At 35.8% G+C, this 23,130-nt stretch overlaps 1 protein-coding gene across 1 annotated transcript in view; it reads left to right on the top strand.

The window, feature by feature from the left end:
- The window catches only part of GALNT13 (polypeptide N-acetylgalactosaminyltransferase 13), a 636,905-nt gene that overhangs the window by 67,276 nt on the left and 546,499 nt on the right, over positions 1 to 23,130 (top strand). The window contains exon 3 of the mRNA XM_068968207.1: positions 2,550 to 2,795. Coding sequence (XP_068824308.1) covers positions 2,654 to 2,795 — 142 coding nt within the window. The 5' untranslated portion in view covers positions 2,550 to 2,653. The remainder of the gene's footprint in view (positions 1 to 2,549; positions 2,796 to 23,130) is intronic.

Here is a 23,130-nt window from a genome sequence, read left to right as displayed (position 1 = left end):
CCCATAGACGGCAGCCCACCAGGCTCCCCCGGCCCTGGGATTCTCCAGGCAAGAACACTGGAGTGGGTTGCCATTTCCTCCTCCAATGCAGGAAAGTGAAAAGGGAAAGTGAAGTCGCTCAGTCGTGTCCGACTTGTTCTGACTCGTAGCAACCCCATGGACTCCAGCCTAACAGGCTCCTCTGTCCATGGGATTTTCCAGGCAAGAGTACTGGAGTGGGGTGCCATTGCCTTCTCCGTTTACAAGTACTAGCAGATAACAAATGATAAAATTTAGTATATTTTCAAGGTAGAGATGTTTTCACAGTAGATAGAATCAAAAACTTGATATATATAAGGAAAGATTGTTTCATAAATTAAAATATTTAAAGAGCAACTTAGTTTTATCACATAATAATAGGAGAGTTTTCTCAGTGTTAATATCTTGATATATAGATCTAGCAGGGTATGAAATTACAATAATTTGAATAATGCTTGAAATGGTAATAAGATGTGATTTTCATTTTCTATTATGGTTAAAGTTTAAATTAAATTCTCAATAACCTCAACTATTAGGCTTTTATTAGGAAATGACTTATCTTAGACATTTTAATATTTAATATTAAGTGATTTCAGATTTTGTATTATAATATTCTTTATATTTCTTTAAAAAAAGTTCTTATACTTTATCTTGCTTAAGTATCACAGTTTTGTGAGGTAGATGGGGAAGGAAATATAAGTAAAGAAAATGAAGCACAGAGAGGCAAAATGCTTCCTTAAATTCATAATTCCATTTTATGACAACCTGTCATGGTTCTTTTTATGTCTTTTATTATAGATCTTTATGATAAAAGATCCTATAATACATGGATCTTATATAACATATAGATTTTTGTATTATGGGATGTTTTATTTTAAGGTTTTCCTTCTAAATCTGGGAATGGCCATTTAGCTACCATTAATGTAATATATACTTTAACACAGAGCTCTTTTCCTACAATAAACTGAAGGAACCTGCTCCATCTTATGTCCAAAGAAAGACAGAAAATTAACTAGATTGAATTTTTTTCAAATCTCACATTCAGTGACATATACATAAAGTAACAGGAAATATATATGTGGGAATCCTTCTATTGTTGTCAGGTTTAGAGGCTGAGTTCCAATGTTTACTTATAATTTTTACAGAAAAATGAAGTTAAAATGAAACAAAATAATTAACATGCTGTTTTTCAAGAAAAACAACCACTGTCAAAAATCATGCATTCCTTAGGTTTGTATATGTTCTATTTTTTAAAAATATTTGTTGAATAAATGTAAATTTTATGTAGATGTTGAAAGCAGGCTCTGTTATAATAATTTTTTAAATTGTAACCTTATGTAAGCTTTGAATTGTTACTACTCTGATCAGATTGTGACGGACAATAGCTTTTGTGTTGCTTTATGATGCAAGGTCAGCTGCCATTAATTTAAACAACTTCTGCCTCAGCAAATTGTACTTTGATGTTTTTATTTTGAGACAAGCATTTCTGAGATAGTCCAAGTATCTTTGTATTTAATAGCTGTTCTCGTCAAATATCTGTCAAAATTGTTACTTATCTTATTCACATAAATAAATCTATATTTGTTTCTATTATTTTAATGTAGCCAGTGATATGAGACTATATTTGTGTTGATATATTCTATAGATAGAAATAACAAAGTAGTTATTATTGTTCTATGTAGTATAAAACAAATAAGTATATATTATTAATTCCACACTTACTTTAAGTATCTCTTAATAATTGCACACATGTCTTTGTTATGCCTTTAGAATTCTTGCTCTGGTTATTTTCTTTTAAATCACTTTACATTTAATGTATTATTCACTGATAATTTTATGAATGTGTGCTAACCATTCTCAAATGCATATCTGTAGTGGTTATTTTCTATGCAGATCAGATGGATTTTTAAGGATAAATAACTGATGACTTATTTCAATTAATTGCCTTTTTGTCAAATATTTTTTAAAATGTCAATACTAATGACTGTATTCTGAAATATGGTTTACAAGCATTATAATTTTTGGTCCTCATAGCAAATCTTTATTTTTGGCACTGTTAGTTTCATTTTATAGGTGAGAAAACTGAGGTTTACAAAGTCTCCCCTATGTAGGAAGTAAATAAGTCCAGGCTTATCTGTGTAAAGACCAGCTCTTAGCCATTGCAGTATATAATAACTCAGGATGAAAAGTGCTGATTCATGGTAAATTCAGAACTGCACTATTTTATAACCTAGTGCTTTACAGAATATGGTGATAGAACTTTAAGCAAAAGGCAATACTACATGAAGAAAGCAAGTGATTCCCAGAGGCCCAGCAAAATAGTGGCAGATCTAGGATTAATTGTTACAATTTAAGCCCCTTGGCTTGCTTACAACTCTCATTTATTTGGACTTTTAATTCTGAACTTGAGGGTCAAATGCTGATATATATGAGAGCACTAAATAGTCATATATTTCATGTTATATCACATTTGTGCAAAATAAACTGTGAGACAATTATTTTTTCTTCTTCTTTTTTTTCCCCAAATGCAGTGGGATGCATCCTGCTTTTATCCGGGAGTTCACCTCTGTGGCTTGGATTTATCACAGCCGTGTCTGTCTTTGATCTCTGTGTTAACTAGAAATCAAGGGAAGACATGAGGAGGTTTGTTTACTGCAAGGTGGTTCTAGCCACTTCACTGATGTGGGTTCTCGTTGATGTCTTCTTACTCCTGTACTTCAGTGAATGTAACAAATGTGATGACAAGAAGGAGAGGTCCCTGCTACCTGCGCTCAGGGGTAAGTACTTATGAAGCAGACGTTTCTTTTATGCAGATAAGAATGGTGGTGACTCATGTAAAACATGACATTTCAAAATAAGAGTTCAGTTTATTGACTTAGAAGAGCATTTGGGCAGAACTGTTAATGTACATTTAGCCATGGGAAAGCTACTTTACTTTTATTGGCCCCAAGTATTTTGTTGGAAGGAATGAGGAATTACCTCACCTCTAAAGTACTGCCATTTCTAATAATTCCAACATTTTGTGACTGTAGTGAGCATTACAATTGGACAGAATTTTAAATTTAGGCGTTCAGAAGCATAAGCCTTCAGAGATCAAGAACATGATGTAAAAAAGGAAAACTACTGAAGTGAGATGGTGAGGAAAGTAGCAAAATGAGACTACATTACAGCCCTCAAAACTGCCAAAAGCAATAAAAGAAGGATACTTTTTTAAAAAGCAAAACATGTTGGTGGCAGATTTAACTTGTGGGCTATCAGCTTGCCACCCTGTGTTAAAGGCAAAAGATAATTTTAAGTGTATCAAAAACTCATTTTCACTCAATATTCCCTCTTAAGGAACCAGTGTCAGTGACTAGATAAGCATGAATGCTGAAGAAACATAATAATTTATATAAATGGTGATTTATTAAATATAGTCATTCATTTCCTAAAGTTATTTCATGTAATTTTTCTATGTTTTCTTTTGGCTTAAATGTCATTTATTTATTTCTGAAATATTCCTAGTGAATGAGTGCTTCTAAAGTACTTGAGCATGCTTGAAATTAGTTTTAGTTATTGTTTTATTCAGTTGCTAAGTCATGTTTGACTCTACAACCCCACGAACTGCAGCATGCCAGGCTTCCCTGTCCTTCACTATCTCCCTGAGTTTGCTCAAACTCATGTTCATTGAGTCAGTGAAGCCATCCAACCATCTCGTCCTCTGCTGCCCCCTTCTCCTCTTGCCCTAAGTCTTTTGCAGCATCAGGCTCTTTTCCAATGAGTTGGCCCTTCCTATCATGTGGCCAAAGTATTGGAGCCTCAGCTTCAACATCAGTTCTTCCAATGAATATTCAGGGTTGATTTTCTTTAGGACTGACTCCTTTGATCTGCTTGCTGTCCAAGGGACTCTCAAGAATTTTCTCCAGTACCACAGTTCAAAAGCATCAATTCTTGGACACTCAGCCTTCTTTATGGTCCAACTCTTACATCCGTATACAACTATGAGAAAAACCATAGCTTTGACTCTACAGACCTTTATTGGCAAAGTGATGTCTCTGCTTTTTAATACACTGTCTAGGTTTGTCATAGATTTTCTTCCAAGGAGCAAGCGTCTTTTCATTTCCTGGCTGCAGTCACCGTCTACAGTGATTTTGGAGCCCACAAAAATAAAATCTGCCACTGTTCCAATTTCCCCCCATCTTTTAGCCATGAAGTAATAGGACTGGTTGCCATGATCTTCATTTTTTGAATATTGAGTTTCAAGCCAGCTTTATCACTCTCTTTCACCTTTATCAAGAGGCTTTTTAGTTCCTCTTCACTTTCTGCCATTAAGGTGGTGTCATCTGCATATCTGAGGTTGTTGATATTCTTCCATCTTGATTCCAGCATGTGAGTCATCTGTGCTGGCATATCACATGATGTGAAAATTGTGAAAATGAAATTGTTAGTCATTCAGTCGTGTCTAACTCTTTGCAATCCCATGGACTATAGCCCGCCAGGCTCTTTTGTCCATGGGGTTCTCCAGGCAAGAATAATGGAGTGGATTGCATTTTCCTTCTTCAGGGGATCTTCCCAATTCAGGGATCAAGTCCAGATCTCCTGCGTTGCAGGCAGATTCTTTACCATCTGAACCATCAGGGAAGTGAGAGTGCTATAAGGAAAAAGTTGCAAGAAGACTGGAGTGTGTTGCCATTTCCTTCTCCAGGAGATCTTCCCAAACTGGTGATTGGACCCACAACTCATGCATTGGCAGGTGGGCTCTTTACCACTGAGCCACCTCGGAAACCCCTTCACATGATGTGCTCTGTATTTAGGTTAAATTGTCAGCGTAAAAATATACAGCCTTGATGTACTCCTTTCCCAGTTTTGAACCACTCCATTGTTCCATGTCCAATTTTAACTGTTGCTTCTTGACCTGCATATAGGCTTCTCAGGAGACAGATAAGGTGGTCTGGTTTTCCCATCTCCTTAAGAATTTTCCACAGTTTGTTGTTATGCACATAGTCAAAGCCTTTAGTGTAGTCAGTGAAGCAGAGGTAGATAATTTTATTCTCTTGAATTTTTTTCTTAACATTTTTTAACACTTTTTTCTTAAAATCTAGTTTATATTAATTCCTTACTTAGCAAAATTTTTCTTTATAAGCATAACAAAAGGTAAACTTTGAAGCCTAGTTGATATATTTGTACCTTTTGGAAAAGTGAATCTAATTTACTGACTTGAGGTTTCCATTCATTTAATGAATGTATTCTGCTTCTAATATATAGATATTTTTGAGGTGATTTATTAATCAAAATATTCTAAGAAAGATAATTTCACTGATACTATCTGATTATATGAGTAGGAAAATTCAGAAAAGCATTTCTAAAAATTAATTTTTAGTTGAGTGATTTTGTTGGACATCTTTAGTTTACTTTGCAATAATACTCTTGTCCAGCTGGAGAAATTATGATTATCTTCTTTTCAAAATGAGTCTAACTCTTTCAGTAGAGTTTCTGACTAGCACAAAAAAATTGAGAGAAAGTAATATGAAAGTGACTGAGCCTAGACCCATTTAGATAGTTTATATACATTTTTTATGCTCTTATATTAGAATTATTCAAAGAGGAAAACTTTATGAATCCATCAGTTTTTGATAAATGAGCATGGGGATTGATTTGCTGATCTTTGGTTAAAATCACAGAATAAATCAGCCTTCTCTGCTTTGTTAGAGCTGGCTGAGCTGCTGCTTGGCTGAAAGTGGAAACGTGATTTGATGGATCACATCAGTTTAGTATGATCACTTGGTCATTTGTTGAATGGAGACATCTAGATTGGTCACAGAAAATTTTATGATCTGATTTAGCAAAACTATGACAGCCTTTTCTGGAAGTACCTAAAGAGCAGTTTTGCTGATTTAAGTTCTTAATGTTCAGTTTCAAATCTCAAAATGTAAAATTTAATGATGCAAGGCAAAAATAGTAATTTTTCCTTGTGCTTAAAATGTAAAATTAAACTATATTCTCTTTACTTTTAATACTTCTTTAATGTTATACATTAATATTTGTCTTGAAAATGTGAAAATTAGGCTTTATAGTTTTAATTTCATCTTCTATTGTTACTCATTATTTCAGAATATTACTTTATTTAGGAACTCATACTATGTATTTAAAATATTTTATTTACATGTAGATGATATTGTACAAAGTGCACTTGGCTGAAATATTCAGGTTCTAGATATGTTAAAAACAGGATTTTTTGACCAAAAATGTTGATCTTTCTGGACGTTTTTGTCTGCATTATTAAAATAAAGGTTTTGGCCTACATAGTTTCTAAGATGTCTTCTAGTTCTAAATTTTAAACCACTTGTAAATACCCAACATTAGCAAACACTCTGAATTAATTTTTTAGATATGTTCATTCATTTACCAAATCAGTAATTATTTAAGTGCTTCTAAAGTTAACATGTTGTATATCTTAAACTTACATAAAGCTGTGTGTCAATTATATCTCAATTATAAAAAAGAAGAACATAGTCTGGTAATGGGCAAAAAACAAGGAGCAGTCTCGAGTAACAGCACCTCAGACTTCATTGGGGGCATAACAAGATAGATTGCCCCATGGTTAAAAACCCAGCTTTATTGACTTAACCTGGTCCTCAAGTCCTCCCCTGTGAATTATTAATAGCTCTGTGACTTTTAGCAAATTCCTTAACAAAATCTTGGTGTTCCATTTAAGAGGAGAACCTTAAAGTTAATAAATCTTACTTCACAGAGCTGCCTTGAGAATTAAACATGATGATGTGATAAGCCTCTCAGTGGAGTGGTAGCTCATGCTGACCCTTTTTCAGTGTCTGCTAAACACTGTGAAGTAATGAAAGGTCTGAGTGAGACTCCACCAGACTCTGCTGTCCAGGCTGAGTCAGGTCCATAGCATGGGGCAGTTATTCTGGGTATAGCCCCCCCAGAGGAAATAACTTTTCAGAAAAAATTATGGACTATGCCCTAAGACCTGGAGATACAAGGGAAACAAGGTCTCTGTTGTCATGCAGCTTATTTGCTGTTGTTGTTGTTGTTCCATCACTAAGTCATGTCTGACTCTTTGTGACCTCATGGATTGTAGCATGCCAGACTCCTCTGTCCTTCCCTATCCCCCAGAGTTTGCTCAAATTTATGTCCATTGAGTCAGTGATGCTATCTAACCATCTCATCCTCTGCTGCCCTCATCTTCTTTTGCCTTCAGTTTTTCCCAGCATCAGAGTCTTTTCCAACGAGTTGGCTCTTTGCATCAGGTGGCCAAAATATTAGAGCTTCAGCATCAGTCCTTCCAATGAGTATTCAGAGTTGATTTCCTTTAGGATTGACTGGTTTGATATCCTTGCCCTCCATGGACCCTCAAGAGTCTTCTGCAGCACATAGTTAATACTAAAAATTTATTTCTCTCTCTGTCTCTTTCAGTTAAAATGTAATTTAGAAATGATTACAAAGCACAGAGAGTACTGGCATGAGGAAGAATAATGCTCTGAGTAGAGCATCTAGGGTATTAGAAATGAATCTCGGATACTAGCTAAAACTTCTTAAGAGACTGTGGCACTTAAACTGAAGTCTAAAAGATAAAAGTAGGAAGTAAATAGTTAAAGAAGAAAGCACTAATTTTTATGGAATTTTAAAGATAATGGAATACCCAAGATACTTCTTAAGGGAAAAAATACAGAGATCTTACAAAATCTGAGTAATCAAGACTGTAGTATTTGCACAAAGGGGAGCCCAAGTGCCCAGAGGAACAGAATAGAGCCCCTAGAAGTACACTCACATGTTTGGAACATGACAGAGGAAGCACTGCAAATCAGTAGGGGAGAGAAGAGCTCTTCAATAAATACAGTGAAAATCATGGTAATATGCATGGAAAATAGATGAAACTAGATGCTTAACTCATGTCATAAACCAAGATATGCTTTGGAAGTATTAGTGTCACAAGAAAACTTTAATTTTAGCAGAAAATAAAATGAGCATTTTTAGGACTCTGAATTAAGGAACAATTCTGAAATACTATACAACATCATTGACCATAAAAGATACTATTCATAAATTTGACTATATTAAAATTCAGGAAGTTGGTTTACTTGCATATACTTTAAAGAAAGTAAAAAGAGAGATTACAAACTGTAGAAGATGTTCAAAGAACATGTAGCTGAAAGATTATTGTCAAAGATATATAAATAACTCCTATTAATAGTAAGGAAAGACCACATAGTCCAATAGGAAAAAATGGGCAGGAAATAAGCATAAATACACATTTCTAGGAAAAAACACATATAACAAAAAAGAAAGTTATGGAAAAATACTGAACATTGACTGTGAGATGAAAATGCAGACCAAGACTACAATGATATATTTATATACATTCAATTGGCAAAAATTAAAAAGGCTGCCAATACCAATTGTTAGAGGTGATGTATTTTCACATTTTTTAACAGTAACTTCAGATAATGGTTTGACATTGCTGCCAATATCTAAAAATTCATGAATGAACCAGAATCCATACTCATATACTTATAAAAATATTTCCACATAAGCAAATATTTCACAGTGCTACTGTTCATAAAAATAAAAGTTGAAAATAATCCATAAGCCAATTAATGCAAAATCCGATGAATGAATAGATGTATGGAATGTAAGAGAATAATATATTTTAGTCAAAGTGAACTATAGAAATTTGCACCAATATGAATTAATCGTGATAATACAATAGTACATTAAGTATGGAAGTTATATTTTTCAGAGATGATATACAGCATGGTACAGTTTGATAAGTTAAAATCAACTTAGTTTTTCAAATGCATGCTTTAGAACTGTATAGAGATGCATCAAGACTTCATATAAAGCAAGTAAAGCTAACTGTGAACATAAGATTTAGGATATTGATTGTCATGTGTTGGGGCAACAGGTGCATGGGATGGGAGTATTTTGACTGAATATGGGGCATTACTAGGGTCCTAGGTGTGTTTTGGATGTGGGTTTGATGTGTCTGTAATATAGACAACTAAAGTGAATGAATAAGAACCATTGAATGGATTTGAAAAAAAGGGAAAGCCACTGAATGAGTTTAGAACACAGCAGACATGTTTCGCTCTGTGTTGTGGAAAGTTCATGTGTGGAATAGATTGGGGAATAGACAACTGTGCAGGGAGGTGGGATAGGTAGTGGTGGTGGCCTTCATGAGTTCTGTATGGGAAGTAAGGCCTGCTTAGAGCACAGTAGTGCCAGTGAGATGTGACAGAAGTGGGTAAAATAAAGAGGTATTTGAGACACAGGATTAAGAGACCTGGGTGCTTGTCAGACTCCAGTGGGTGGAGGAGATGGAAATGTCAAGGACAGATTTCAAGTTTCTTGCAGGACATTATTTGATCCAGTTTCTTGATAGGTGAGATGGAGGAGGAGTTGAAGTAGATACTGAGTCTATTTTGTATGTGTTGAGGTTGAGACATATGTCAGGCAACTGAATGGAACTGTTCAGTAGGAAGTTGACTACATTAATAAACTCTAAATACCAGACTTAAAAATGATCATTTTTTTTTCTAAGATGGATTACGTTCTTTTTCTTCCTTATTAAATGGAGTATATGGAATAGAATTGAATCTTTGCTTTTGAGTGAGCACTGTCATTTTATATATCAATTATTGAGTGATGCTATAAAAATGATTATTTTGAGGGACTTCCTGGGAGCACAAAGACTTGTTCTAATATTAGATACATGGCCATGAATCCTTTTTCCTATTTTCTAAAGGAGTACTTTCGGGTGACATAAGTTCTTGTTAGGGGAGTATAACTCTTTTATGCCACTCTGGGGCCACCTAGAGCTAAAATGCACTGAAGGATATTTCTGACTCCTAACTGGTGTGGAATACTAAGTGATGCTGCTTCAGAGTTGGAAGAGTTAGAATAGCTATTTGAGAGAGTAGATATTTAAAAGACCGATGTTGCTGCAGTGTACCTATAAACGCTTTGGGGAAATTTGAGGTTACGTGGACAGTCTGCATGATCTCTGTCCTCTAAGAGCCTGTGTCCTTAGGCAAGTTAATTTGTTTCTCTGTGCCTCAGTCACCATGTATAAAATGAAATGAATATGATGAATCATGGTTTTCAGTCATGAAAACGTGTTCTTCAGTTGTATCTGACTCTTTGTGACCCCATGGAGCCTGCCAAGCTCCTCTGCCCATGGAATTCTCCAGGCAAGAATACTGGAGTGGGTTGCCATTTCCTTCTCCAGAGAATCTTCCCGACCCAGACACTGAACCCAGGTCTCCTGCTTTGCAGGCAGATTCTTTACTGTCTGAGCCACCAGGGAAGCCCTGGTTTACATGCTAATTTCCAAATGAAAGATTATGTTTCTAGCTATTTTTTCTCAATAAAAGTATGGAAAATGAACTATTTTGTTCATTCCATGGAAAATGTATTGTCTGCTAGAAGAAGTGGTGATGTGGAAGTGACATGGGGAGAGAGCTGCTTAGCAACCCCAGGAGAGCCTTCTCATCAACAGAGGACAAAGGGATATAAAATTATGATATTTAAGAAAGGAAGGAACCTCCCATTCTTTACCTGATCCTGAATATTGAACATATTACACATATTTAGGAAATGAAATAAAACTTACCTTCAAAAAATGGGACATGAAAGAATATTTAAGAAAGAGTCATTGCTGGTATATAAACAAAGATAAGTACATTAGCCAACAGTAATAAAAATAAACTATGATTATTCTAAATTTTGTATACATGTTAGCTTAATCATCACACAAAAAAATGTGATGACATTTTTCTTCTTTTACATATAAATACACTGAAGCAGAGTGAGCGTATGAGGAAATGATTTCCATGTTTTTCTTTTACTCATGTGCGCAGTATTTCTAACACCAGACATGTTGACTTTTCCCCAAACGATTCTCTGCAACACGAACTTGGTGTTCTACAAGTCTGACACTGTCTACCTGGACTGAGCATCAGACCCCACAAGTTACAGACTCAGTCTCACAAGGCTGCCCCACTTCAGACACCAATTTAAGATCCCATCTTGTCCTCAGTACTTCTGACAAACCAGCTGTAAACTGGCACATCCATGACCCCTTCTTGAGTCTGATAATTTGCTAGAATGCCTCCCAGAACTTAGGGAAACCCGTATTTACATTCACCAGCTTATTATAAAAGTTATAATAAAGCCAGATGAAGACTTTTGCAGGTGGAGGTCCAGAAAGACACCAAGCGCAGGAGCTTCTGTGCTGTTGGAATTGGGATATGTGAACTTCCTGTCATGTAGATGTGTTGAACATCGTAGAAACTCTCTGAACCCCATACTTGTCAGATTTTTATGGAGGTTCCATCATATAGATATGTTCAGTATCAGCTCAGTCTCCAGCCCTTCTATCCTTCCTGGAGGATGGGAGGTGGAACTGAATGTTTCAGTCGTCTAATTATGCCTTGGTCTTTCTGATGACAAGCCCCATCTCAGAGCTATCCAAGAGCCCAAACCGAATCATCTCATTTGAACAAAAGATGCTCCTATTACCCAGGAAATTCCAAGGGATCTAGGGGCTCCATATCAGGAACCAGGATCAAAGACCAAACATCAGATGCTTCTAGTGCATAACTTAGGAAATTATAAGGGTTAGAGTAACTCTGAGCCAGGAATTGGTAGCAGAGACCAATAGCAATACCTGTATCTTCTATTGTTTCACAGTGTGGTCAAGAGGACGTGCCAGAATTTTAACAACCAATAGAACAAAATTTGGTTATTGTAGTGTAAGTTCAGTAAAGGACTGTTATCACTTAATGCCAGTTTTCATTTGAATTCAAGTGCCATGCTTTCATTCAGATACCAATATGGAGCACAGAGTCTGAAAATTTGAGTTGAGGGTTTTGTCTTCACTCTCAGAGGCATCCTAGACTTGACCAAATCTCTCTGGCTAGTAGTATATATAAATCATGGTCAGGAAAATATTTCCTAGGTACCCTTCTTGTTTCAGGTCATTTATGAAACAATATTGCCATATCTGGCATTTTAAGGTTTTGCAAAGTTACTTTCATGCCCTTGTGTCCCCTAAGACCTCCTTGCTGCTGCTCTGAATTGGGGAATCAAGAAAATTAATGGAATTGTTGACTGCAATCTTAATTCCATCCCTCCATGTTTCCCTTTAGCCCTGCCTGGGAGACTCCCTGTTCTCTTCTCATAAACCTGGAGATACAGGTAGCCCTGCAGGATCTTAGTTGTTGGACCAGGAATGGAACCCTGGCCCTGGCAATGAAAGCACCGAATTCTAATCACTGGACCACCAGGGAATTCCCTCTTTTGTTTCTTTCTAAGTGATCTCTTCATAACACTAACATCTTGCCTTGTACTCGTTTATTAAATAGGAAATGCTTGTTGACCTTGTTTGATTCATCTTTAGTGCTTTAAGGGAGAATTCTCTGTGTAGGTGTGAGAGGAAACTGAAAAGTAGTGAATTAAAGTGTTAAAACTAACATCACTTTTTTCTTGTTTTTTAAAAGCATGGCTTCACCTTTAATGGGGAGGGTAGAAGAGCATAAGTGATTACAATGTATTGGAATTGTCCTGAATAAATATTGATGACTACTGGGACTTTCAGGTGATAATATTTATAGTCATACAAAAGGTAGGAGATACAGGCTCAGTCACTTGGAATAGAACATATATATGTCCCAGGTAATTTTCAATTGAGTTTATAAATAGTTTTCAAAAATTAATAGACTTCATAAAAATTTGACCTTTGATATTTACTTTTGCCTTACATGGTTTTGTTCACAATTCACTCTGATCCCTTCTCTAATCCAGACAGACATATCAGTGTCAGGAAGAAAAATACATTGTAATAATGAACAACTGTGAGGTTTGCTGTGGCAGCTACTTTGTATATACTGTTTCAGTTAGTTCTCACAGGTGCATTGAGTGTAGATATGATTGTTACTCTCTTTTATGTATAAAAAAGACTGAGATATGAAAGGGTTAATTAATTTTCCCAAGGTCACAAAACTGACAAGTGGAAAGAAAGGGCTCTCTGGCTGGTTTGTCAGACTTTTGAGCTCAGACTTTAAACCACAGTGTTATGCTGTGTCCCTTACTCAAGTGCCTAGACATCTTTAAGGAAAAATAATCATATCATTTACATACTATTTATAAAGTACTTACAAATATTGGAATATTTCTGGAGGACAAAGAAGGAGGTGGCCACTGACCTTGGGTAATAATATGTCTTATTTAATTATAACTTAGGAGAATAGTACTCTGGCAAACTTACCTGTCTGAAAGGTAGGCTTTCAGACTTTAGCAATTTTGCATTTGTTGAGTTGTTACAGTGTACTGATTAACTTAGATTGCAATTTTCCTTAGCAGTTTCCTTTGGAGCCAGTCCTCTTAAGTCTTACAAAGAATGATTAAAAGGTGTGAACAGTAGTGAAGCACTATTTTTTCTCAAAATTTTAACAAGAATGATTGAGATAATTTTTCATCCATTTATTTGTTAAAAGTACTGGTGTAGATACTATGAAATATACAAAGCTTAATCAAATAGAACATCTGTCTTGAAGAATCACACAGTCTACTGGAGACATGGCATAACTACATTACAAAAATAAAATGGTAACTGCTATAAGAGAGATAACAAGTAAATTGCTATGAGAGGCCCCAAAGTATATTAATTATGTGGACATGTGCAAATTGGGAGGGAGTGGCTATCAGGGAAAGAAATTATCAGGAGAAGGCTATTGGCTTCCTCAAAATGGGGATATAAGAAATCAGTGCATTGGGGAAGAATCAGACATAAAGAGGATTTACAGATTTTAGATTGAAAGTTAAGATAAAGAGAGATTTTAAAGGACTTTAAGTGCTAGGGAAATGAATTTTAATTCTCTTCTCTAGGAAAAGAGAAACTGTTGAAGGTTTCTGGAGAAGGAAAGATGTGTTTAGCATCAGATGGAGTTCAGAAGGAGAATGCAGTGTTGTTTAGTACATGTGCAAGATAACAATAAGATGTTTTTGGCCACTAAAGTTTTATTCATTAATTAAAACCATTTAAATTAGATGGCAATTAAAACCAACTGAATATTAAGTCATTTAAATTCTTTGTTCTGAAAATTAATTGGTGAAAACAAGAAAGTTTTCTGTTTTGTAAAGTCAAGTTTAAAAACAGTTTGAAGAAGTAAATTCTCATATCTTTGCTTATTAGTATGAAATAAGATGAGCCAATTCACTCAACACACAATTTGAAGGCTTGATTTGTATCAGAGCTGTAGATAGAAAGGTAAGAATCACTCTTATTTTAGAATGAAATGTCAGCATATAAATACTGTGCTATCAGGAGGAGATAAAATATACAAAATAAAGAGAAATACATCAGTAAGACAATACTTGTCTTTTGAGGGCAAGCTCTAATTTTCAATTTCATAAAGATTAGAGTTGATTGAATAGAAAATGAAGGACAAAGCTTATTACCAAATATCCCATCAATAAAATGGAAACGGACACATTTTTATCTCTACACATTGGAAATCATGGGCACTAAAGGGCTGTGTTGAGGCAGAGACAGCTGCACATTGTATATGCTCAATTAATAACTGTTGAACAAATAAAACAATTAATGCGTGATCAGTGTGGCAGATTTCTGTTTTCATAATAGACTATCCAGTATAGGAAGGTGATTAAGAATCTTGAAACAACTGTATTATCATGGCAAACATTTTTATTGTTACTCTTTCCACACATAGTCCAAACTTTTTCTTTTATTTTTCATTGTCTCATAAAATTTGATCTCACACACTAGCAAAGTAATGCTCAAAATACTCCAAGTCAGGCTTCAACAGTATGTGAACCGTGAACTTTTAGATGTTTAAGCTGGATTTACAAAAGGCAGAGGAACCAGAGATCAGATTGACAACATTTGTTAGATCATCAAAAAGCAAGAGAGTTCCAGAAAGACATCTTCTTCTGCTTTATTGACTATGCCAAAGCCTTTGACTATGTTCAGTTTAGTTCAGTCACTCAGTTGTGTCCAACTCTTTGCGACCCCATGAACCACAGCACGCCAGGCCTCCCTGTCCATCACCAACTCCCAGAGTTTAGACAAACCCATGTCCATTGAGTCGGTGATGCCATCTAACCATTTCATCTTCCATCGTCCCTTTCTCCTCCTGCCTTCAATCTTTCCCAACATCAGGGTCTTTTCACATGAGTCAGCTCTTCACATTAGGTGGCCAAAATATTGGAGTTTTAGCTTCAACATCAGTCTTTCCAATGAAAACCCAGGACTGATTTCCTTTAAGGTGGACTTGATGGATCTCCTTAAAGTCCAAGGGACTCTCAAGAGTTTTCTCCAACACCACTGTTCAAAGCATCAATTCTGCACTCAGCTTTCTTTATAGTCCAACTCTCACATCCATAATGACTACTGGAAAAACCATAGTCTTGACTAGATGGACCATTGTTGACAAAGTAATGTCTCTGCTTTTTAATATGCTGTCTGGGTTAGTCATAACTTTCCTTCCAAGGAGTAAGCGTCTTTTAATTTCATGGCTGCATTCACCATCTGCAGTGATTTTGGAGCCCCAAAACATAAAAGTCAGCCACTGTTTCCACTGTTTCCCCATCTATTTCCCATGAAGTGATGGGACCTTATGCCATGATCTTAGTTTTCTGAATGTTGAGCTTTAGGCCAACTTTTTCACTCTCCTCTTTCACTTTCATAAAGAGGCTCTTTAGTTCTTTTTCACTTTCTGCCATAAGGGTGGTGTCATCTGCATATCTAAGGTTTTTGATATTTCTCCCGGGAGTCTTGGTTCCAGCTTGTGCTTTTTCCAGCCCAGTGTTTCTCATGATGTACTCTGCATAGAAGTTAAATAAGCAGGGTGACAATACACAGCCTTGACATACTCCTTTTCCTATTTGGAACCAGTCTGTTGTTCCATGTTCAGTTCTAACTGTTGCTTCCTGACATGCATATAGGTTTCTCAAGAGGCAGGTCAAGTGGTCTGGTATTCCCATCTCTTTCAGAATTTTCCACAGTTGATTGTGATCCACACAGTCAAAGGCTTCGGCATAGTCAATAAAGCAGAAATAGATGTTTTTCTGGAACTCTCTGGCTTTTTCTATGACCCAGTGAATGTTGGCAATTTGATCTCTGGTTCCTCTGCCTTTTCTAAAACCAGCTTGACCATCTGGAAGTTCATGGTTCATGTATTGCTGAAGCCTGGCTTGAAGAATTTTAAGCATTACTTTACTAGCATGTGACATGAGTACAATTGTGTGGTAGTTTGAACATTCTTCGGCATTGCCTTTCTTTGGGATTGGAATGAAAACTGACCTTTTCCAGTTTTGTGGCCACTGCTGAGTTCTCACAATTTGCTGCCATATTGAGTGCAACACTTTCACAGCATCTTCTTTCAGGATTTGAAATAGCTCAACTGGAATTCCATCACCTCCACTAGCTTTGTTTGTAGTGATTCTTCCTAAGACCCACTTGATTTCACATTCTACTATGTCTTGCTCTAGGTGAGTGATCACACTATCATGATTATCTGGGTTGTGATCTTTTTTGTACAGTTCTTCTGTGTATTCTTGCCACCTCTTCTTAATATCTTCTCCTTCTGTTATGTCCATACCATTTCTGTCCTTTATTGAGCCCATCTTTGCATGAAATGTTGTTTGACTATGTGGATCACCACAAACTGTGGATAATTCTTCAAGTGACGGGAATACCAGAACACCTGACCTACCTCCTGAGAAATCTATATGCAGGTCAAGAAGCAACAGTTAGAACTGGACATGGAACAACAGGCTGCTTCCAAACTGGGAAATGAGTACATCAAGGCTGTATATTGTCACCCTACTTATTTAACTTATATGCATGGTACATCATGAGAAATGTTGGGCTGGATGAAGCACAAGCTAGAATCAAGATTGCCAGGAGAAATTTAAGATATGCATATAATACCATGCTTATGGCAGAAAGCAAAGAAGAACTAAAGAGTCTCTTGATGAAAGTGAAAGAGAAGAATGAAAAGTTGGCTTAAAACTCAACATTCAGAAAACTAACATCATGGAATCTGGTCCCATCACTTCATGGTAAATAGGTGGGGAAACAATGGAAACAGTGACAGACTTTCTTTTCTTGGGCCAAAAATCACTGTAGGTGGTGACTACAGCCATGAAATTAAAAGATGCTTGCTCTTTGGAAGGAAAGTTATGACCAACCTAAACAGCATATTAAAAAGCAGAGATGTTACTTTGCCAACAAAGGTCCATCTAGTCAAAGCTATGGTTTTTCCAGTAGTCATGCATGGATGTGAAAGTTGGACTTTACAGAAAGCTGAGCACCAAAGAATTGTTGATTTTGAACTGTGGTGTTGGAGAAGACTCTTGAGAGTCCCTTGGATTACAAGGAGATCCAATCTAAAGGAAATGAGTCCTGAATATTCATTGGAGGACTGCTGCTGAAGCTGTAACTCCAATATTTTGGCCACCTGATGTGAAGAGCTGACTCATTTGAAAAGACCGTGATGCTGGGAAAGATTTAAGGTGGGAAGAGAAAAGCCCAACAGAGGATGAGATTGTTGGATGGCATCACCGACTCAGTGGACATGAGTTTGAGTAAGTTTGGGAGTTGGTGATGGACAGGGAATCCTGGGCTGCTGCAGTCCATGAGGTTGTAGAGTTGGATATGACTGAGCAATTGAACTGAAAATTTGATTTACAATTCAAATTGGCAAATACGTAACCAAATGACTCTTTTTTTCCTTCTGAATCTCTCTTACATTGCACTGTTACACACTGTCTCTGCAATGCATGACATGTTAGGACTCTGCCTGTTGACATGTAGTAGTGCTGTCATTGAAGAGTGCTCTTATGGAGCAGACAGATCATTAGGATATGAACCAATACATGGAGGACCCAAAGGAACATTTATGAAGTTAGACTGAAGAATATTGAAAAAGATGCAGGTGTGTGGTAGATTTTGTTCATCTATGAAGAAGATAGGGAAGATGAAAATGATGGAAAATTAATAAAAGAAAGTCATGTTGAACAGTTTTAAAAGTGAAAGAATCCAAAAAAAAAAAAAAAAGAAAGAAAGAAAATTACCAAGAAAAAGTGATGAAGTTGTAGAAGAGGATCCATGGTTAATCAGTAAGTTCAGTTCAGTTCAGTTCAGTTCAGTTGCTCAGTCATGTCCGACTCTTTGCAACCCCATGAATTGCAGCACACCAGGCCTCCCTGTCCATCACCATCTCCTGGAGTTCACTCAGACTCACGTCCATCGAGTCAGTGATGCCATCCAGCCATCTCATCCTCTGTCATCCCCTTCTCCTCCTGCCCCCAATCCCTCCCAGCATCAGAGTCTCTTCCAATGAGTCAACTCTTTGCATGAGGTGGCCAAAGTACTGGAGTTTCAGCTTTAGCATCATTCCTTCCAAAGAACACCCAGGGCTGATCTCCTTCAGAATGGACTGGTTGGATCTCCTTGCAGTCCAAGGGACTCTCAAGAGTCTTCTCCAACGCCACAGTTCAAAAGCATCAATTCTTCGGTGCTCAGCTTTCTTCACAGTCCAACTCTTGTATCTATATATGACCACTGGAAAAACCATAGCCTTGACTAAACTACTTTGTTGGCAAAGTAATGTCTCTGCTTTTGAATATGCTATCTAGATTGGTCATAACTTTCCTTCCAAGAAATAAGAGTCTTTTAATTTCATGGCTGCAATCACCATGTGCATTCTACTGTTTCCCCATCTATTTCCCATGAAGTGATGGGACTAGATGTCATGATCTTAGTTTTCTGAATGTTGAGCTTTAAGCCAACTTTTTCACTCTCCTCTTTCACTTTCATCAAGAGGCTTTTTAGTTCCTCTTCACTTTCTGCCATAAGGGTGGTGTCATCTGCATATCTGAGGTTATTGATATTTCTCCCAGCAATCTTGATTCCAGTCAGTACGTTAGGCTCTATATAAATATATCTTTGGGAATGACTGAGGATATTGGATAATTTAATGAATGTCATTTCTCAATAAATTTTGTTGAGTTGTAACATTAATGCTCCTTTTAACTGTGCAATTTGATGAGTTTGACAAAAGAATCTCAGGGTTCAACCTCACAAGGATGAACCCCTCTAAACTATCCTGTATACCCCAGGGCAGTCCAATCCCTCTAATCTAGCCCCAGACAACCACTGATAGATTTTTTGTGACTGTTGGTTAGTTTTGCCTATTCCAGAAAATCTGATGGATGACTATGAGTTCTTGCGTTTCTGGTTAGCTTTGCTCAGCATATGGGTATTGAGATTAATCCATGCTGTTGACTGTATCAGAGGTTTTATTGCTGAGCAGTATTCTGTTGTATGTATTTACTACAATATATCTTTCCACCTGCTGATGGATATTTTCATTCTTTCCAGGATGGTTGTGAGTACCGTTGCTACATTTGTACATAAGTCTTTGTTTACACATGTGGACATATATTTTTATGACTCTTGGGCAAACAGCAAGAAGTGGTAGTGCTCAGTCGTATGCTAAGTGTGTTTTAATTTTGCAAGATCCTACCAGTCTGTTTTGCCAAATTGCTGGACTATTTGCTATTCCTATCAGTAACATAGGATAGATTTAGTTACTCACATCCTGGCCCACACTTCCTAGTCAGTGTAATTTTAGCCATTTTCATAAGTTTGTAATGATTTCTGATGATGGTTTTAATTTGCATGTCATGGTAACCAATGATACTGAGTATTTTTTCATAGTTTTTTTTTGTTTTTTTTGCCATCCTTCTTTTATAAAGTATTAATCATATTCTTTCGGCTATTTTGTAATTGGTTTGTATGGCTTGCCTTTTATTTATTTATTTGTATAAACATAAGTTTTAAATTCTATTCTGGGAAATACCACAGAATTAAAATTGCTGGGTTGGATGGTAAGTATATTTTTAACAAGAGACTACTAAACCATCTTCATAAGTAATTGACCCATTTTTTGCTTGCACTAACAATGTATTATAGTTCCAGTTGCAACTTTTATTTTTAGCACTTTCTATTTTCAGTTTTTTAATGTGACATATTGTTTAATAGATGCGGCAAATTGCTTATCAAAGATATTTACACATACATATGCATGGGCTTCCCAGGTGGCTCAGTGGTAAACAATCTGCCTGCTAGTGCAGGAGATGCAGGAGACATGGGTTTGATCCCTGGGTGGAGAAGATCCCCAAAAGGAGGAAATGGCAACCCTCTCCAATATTCTTGCCTGGAAAATCCCATGGACAGAGGACTCTGATGGACTGCAGTCCAGGGGTTGCAAATAATTGGCTGCAACTGAGCACACACATGTGTCCTGGAAAGAAATTAAGTATTAATTCCCCCCGGCAAGATTGATATGGCTTTATATTTGTTTAGTTAGTATAGTATTATCTAGTTATTTATTTTTAATTTTATTGGAATATAGTTGCTTTATAATTTTAAATGGTATCCTTCAAAGAGCAGAGATTTTTTATTTTGATGAAGTCCAGTGTATCTTTTCCTCTTTTATTGTTCTTTTGGTATCCTACTTAAGAAATCTCTGCCTATGCCAAGGCCACTCTATATTTTCTCTAGAAGATTTATGGTTGCAGTTTATAAGATTTGAGTTAATTTCTGTGTATGAGGTGAGGAAAGTCAAGGTTACATTTTCCAAAATAAAAATCCTGCCATTTCAGAAACATTTGTTCCTTGAAGGTAAAAAAGGGGAGGGTTTTAGAAATAAGAATAATGCTTTCATATAATATTTCTTCGTATGAATCTATAAGGTTTTCTATTGCTTACATGTATGATTTATTTATAAATATTTGAGTTTACTTTCTAAAATTCATTGCATATTATATTGAATTGGTGTAAAATTTGTTATGTAGCTTGAAAAATATCCAAATGTTACTAAGCAAATCTTTAGATATTTTAACTTAAAAGGCAAATAAAAATCTAATTTACAACGTTAACATGAAAAACTTTTTTTCTGATAATAATAAATACCTATTGTAGTAAAATATAAAATACAAATAAAAATTAAGAAGAAAAATAACTTGAGATGCCACCCAGAAATTTCAGTATAATTTTTTTAAACTACTTAATAATGTTATGAACATTTTTAGGAAGTTATTTTTAAACATGTTGCTGATTATATGCTTAGGCAAGATTCTTATTTATGGAATTTAGTTTTTAAAGGTGTACATATTTTTAAAAGGCTCTTGATAGACATTTCTGTTGACTTTCTGGAAAGCTCATTAGTCCTTATATTTCATGACTAATATATGAGGATACTTATCTTACCATGTTATTTATAATTTTATTTAAAACACATTTGCTAATTAGAGTACTTTCTAATCACACATTTTAAAGCATTTTTTATGTTTTATTATTCTTACATTAAAATTTTACTATTAAATACAGAGCATAAATATATACTGGCTTCATGTTCAGAGTTTTGAATGTAAAGATAAATGGATGATGGCTTAAAGGATATGATATACTAAACATTGTATAATATATTAAACAATTACAGAATTTGGGTGTTGGGAAAATTCTAAGTGTATCACATTTATTGGTGCCAGTAAACTATGTAGGGACAGGAAGATAAATATGAAACTTTTGGCTGTAATTTAGGGGAAAACCTTCAGGACTGAACTGAGAGGTACTTGTCTTCACAAATTCTTTGAGGTTTTCGGTTGTTAATTTTTTTCACATTAAATTATTTGATCTATTTGTAGTTTATTTTTTGTAATAATGAAGATGTTTATTTACAGTAATTACTTGTGACACATCTTTCCTGTCATTGCTGATTTATAATATTAAAATTGCTGGTCCAGGTTCGATGCAGGATACAGGATGCTTGGGGCTGGTGCACTGGGATGACCCATAAGGATGGTATAGGGAGGGAGGTGGGAGGGGGGTTCAGGATTGGGAACACGTGTACACCCGTGGCAGATTCATGTTGATGTATGGCAAAACCAATAGAATATTGTAAAGTAATGAGCCTCCAATTAAAATAAATTAAAAATTTAAAAAATTGTTGTTTTTGTTGCTCAGTTGTGTCTGTCCAACTGTTTGTACCTCCATGGACTGTAGCAAGCCAGGTTCCTCTGTCCTTGGGAATTTTCCAGGCAAGTATACTGGAAGATGTTGCCATTTACTTCTCCAGGGGAACTTCCTGACCCAGGGATTGAACCCACATCTCTGATGTCTCTTGCGTTGTCAGGCAAATTCTTCACCACTGGTATACCAGGGAAGCCCAGTGTTAAAATTAACATATAGAAAATCTTTATATCTACCAGGGTCTTTATATGGTCTATTTATTTGATTATTTTGGTTCCTTTGCAAAAAAGTGTTATGATTTTCAATTGTATTCAAGTTATTTTAATTATTTAACTTTATATTAACTGACAAATAACTTGACAAGTTGCAAACTGCTCTAGTCTGGAAAATGAGTACATTATAGTTCTAATCTTGGCTTTGCTACTTTTAGTGTGTCTCCTTGTATCACTCTGCCTTATTCTATAAAATGAGAGGCTTGGAGTAGACCTGCTCTTCTTCTGTATCTAAATTTCATGATTTTTTTTTTTCATGATAAATGAGTGTAAAGTACTGTTATCTTTGAATCTTGCCATATTTCTAAATAGAATCAGGCTGTGGAATGTGCCAGAATATTCATCTTAAAACTATATTTGGCATTACTAGAACCATTATTCTTTATCTTTTTTCTTTCATGCTTATTGGAAGTACTTTCAAATGAGTTTTCTTATAGATCTGTCACCCTGATTGTATGAGTTGGTATAATGAGTGGGGAGTGGGAGTATGGGATATAAAATAGTATAGTGGCAAGAACACTAGTGCTATATGTGGAAGATCTGGACTTTATCATGACTCTGACCTTAACTAGATATCTGATCTAAACAGAATCTCACTTTCTCCACCTTTTGAGGATTAAGTGCATGAAGTAGAAAAATAGGTATCACAACAAAACTCTACAAAAAGAAATTAATACACCCCCCCCACCACCGATATACCTGAAGTTAATGGTTCTCAAAATCTTTTTCCTTTAAGTAAAAACACTTTAAAAATATAGTTATTATTAAAAATCTCTTAAA

This window comes from Capricornis sumatraensis, chromosome 3, assembly GCF_032405125.1.
Source record: "Capricornis sumatraensis isolate serow.1 chromosome 3, serow.2, whole genome shotgun sequence".
NCBI lineage: Eukaryota > Metazoa > Chordata > Mammalia > Artiodactyla > Bovidae > Capricornis > Capricornis sumatraensis.
Note: the sequence above shows the minus strand (reverse complement) of the source record. Positions and strands in the feature narration are given on the sequence as shown.